The following is a 2500-nucleotide window of genomic DNA, read 5'->3' as shown; positions in this document are numbered from 1 at the left end:
CAACAACCCCCTGAGTTATTTGCAAACCACAGAAAAATTGGGTGCGACCGAGAAGCGCTGGGCTGCAGAGCTCGCTCAGTTTACATTCACAAGTACCGCTCAGGAAGAAGCAACAAGAACGCAGATGCGCTTAGTAGGAAGGTGCACCATGGAGAGGGACCCCCAGTGGCACGATTAGAGGAAATTGCGAGTGACTCATTCTCTTTACAAGGGAAGGGGCGAGGCACCCTTGTACCCGAGTGTGTCAGAGTGTGTGCTGAAGACACAATAGCGAGTGCCCTCCTTCAAGAATCCCGTATCAGGTCAGCGGTTGTGGCACCCCAGGCTGTGTCTACATTCCCGTCCATTTCTCACGAGGATATGGCTGTCATGCAGAAAGGTGATGAGGCAACTGGTCGGCTGTGGTATCACTGGCAACGGAGGCATCCGCTTACCCTCTGTCAGCTGATGAAAGAACCCAAACCTGCACGTAAACTGCTGAGGGAGTGGAAGCGCATAAGGGAAGAGCATGGCGTCCTGTACCGTGTTGTTCAGATAAACGGTCAAGGTGCACAGCAGCTAATACTCCCTGGTTCCTTAAAGAGTAACGTGCTGAAATCCATCCACGAAGATCTAGGTCATCAGGCAGTAGAGAAAACAACGGCGCTTGCAAGGAGCAGATTCTATTGGCCTGGGATGATGGTTGATGTTGCTGACTACTGTCGGACATGTGGACGTTGTACTTTGGCCAAAGCAGGGAAGAAGCTTCATCCTACCATGAGTTCCCTGACAGCCACCAGGCCATTGGAGATTTTGGTAGTTGATTTCACTCTCCTAGAGAGAAGTACAGGAGGCATAGAGAACGTGCTTGTCCTTACCGATGTTTTCACGACCACAGTGGCTCGAGTCCTAGTGAAAGAGTGGATTGTAAGGTTTGGGGTACCTAAAAGGATTCACAGCGACCAAGGGCGCAATTTCGAGAGCAAGGTGATTTCAGGAACTTTGTAAGATCTATGGCATCTCTAAGAGTCGCACATCCCCGTACCATCCAGAGGGTAACGGTCAATGTGAACGCTTCAATAGAACCATGCATGACCGTCTGCGTACTTTGCCTTCAGAGAAGAAACGTAAGTGGCCAGAATTTCTTCCAGAACTTGTGTTTGCATACAACTGTACCCCACACTCAACTACTGGCTACTCGCCCTACTACTTGTTCTTCGGCAAGGAGCCGACACTTCCAGTGGATCATCTAATTGGGTCAGCAAACGATACTGAAGAGTGTAAAGAATGGATCACTGAACACCAGGAGCGTTTAGAGCAGGCTTTCAGACTAGCCTCAGCGAGAACAGAGAGGGAGGCACTGCGATGCCAAACCAGCAACAACCTTAAAGCCACCGATACCAGAATTCCTGTAGGTTCCAGGGTGTTTCTTAAGAATCGTGTCCAGGGTCGCAGTAAGATTCAGGATGTGTGGGATGCAACTCCCTACAAGGTTGTAAAGCGACTTGATACTGGGAACACGTATGTTGTGGTACCATTGGTAGCAACAACGGCAGAGGAGGAATTAAAAAAAAAACTGTCCACAGGAATGACATTCTCCATGCAAAACAATTAGTGAGAGACATTGCCTTTGATGATGACAACATAGATCCCAGCAGTATGAATGCCAGTGAAAATGCAGTTGGTAATGGTGTACCGTTAGATACCGAAGCAAGCAGCAGTGATGAGGACGACGTTGTTGAAGCCGTCATACCATCCAGGCAAAGCATTGGCCCCGTTGCTGTACCACACGAGAGTCCGTCTGAAGTTGATGTACAAGTGACACATGGCGATGGTAACCACACACAGAATCAAGTGGAAGTTCTTGAGGAGGCTGCCCCTGATCGGGACCATGGCGATGAACCACCACTTGGTGATTATGCTGTTAATGGTGGTGCCACCACAGTTCAAGCCGATCCTGAGCTTTCCACCCATGGCGTCGATCCTGACTTTTCTACTGATGGTGTAGATCCTGAGCTCTCTCCTGGCGCCGCAGACCCTGAACTTTCTACTGACGGGGTGGATCATGAACTTTCTACTGTCGTTCTAGATCCAGAGAGGGTTGAGGCCCTACGGGCCAGTACCGGTGGAGGCGCAGCAGCGGAGGTGACAGCAGCTAGTGATACCAACAACCACCCTCCGGTCAGACGTTCTATCCGGGTGGGAGCTGGACAACACTCCAATCCTCACCACTTGCCGATACCTGCGAGGAGGGAAAGCGTGGAACCGGCAGTAATAGACCCGCAAATACTGAACTGTGTAGCGCAATCCAACCTGCTTTTAATTCAGTTGTTAGCTAAGAATACTCAAAAATAGGAGCTTAATGTCCTTGTTGTTCATACGTGATCGAGTGAATCTAGACTTTGGTTTCAGTTATTAGGTTGTCGAGGACTCCAACCTCAGCAGGGAAGCATGTGAGAGTGCATATTTCAAGCGCTCACATGGGCCCTGGGGCCGATACGGCCACACATGCGCATACATG

At 50.0% G+C, this 2500-nt stretch overlaps 1 protein-coding gene across 1 annotated transcript in view; it reads left to right on the top strand.

Moving 5' to 3' along the window:
• LOC137973506 (uncharacterized) overlaps window positions 1-178 on the top strand; it is a 3306-nt gene extending 3128 nt beyond the window's left edge. The window contains exon 3 of the mRNA XM_068820338.1: window positions 1-178. This exon is cut by the window's left edge and continues 1328 nt beyond it. Within this exon, the coding sequence (XP_068676439.1) occupies window positions 1-178 (178 nt within the window).
• The last annotated feature ends 2322 nt before the right edge of the window (window positions 179-2500 follow it).

The sequence above is a fragment of the Montipora foliosa genome, chromosome 1 (genome assembly GCF_036669935.1).
Source record: "Montipora foliosa isolate CH-2021 chromosome 1, ASM3666993v2, whole genome shotgun sequence".
Lineage (NCBI taxonomy): Eukaryota > Metazoa > Cnidaria > Anthozoa > Scleractinia > Acroporidae > Montipora > Montipora foliosa.
Note: the sequence above shows the minus strand (reverse complement) of the source record. Positions and strands in the feature narration are given on the sequence as shown.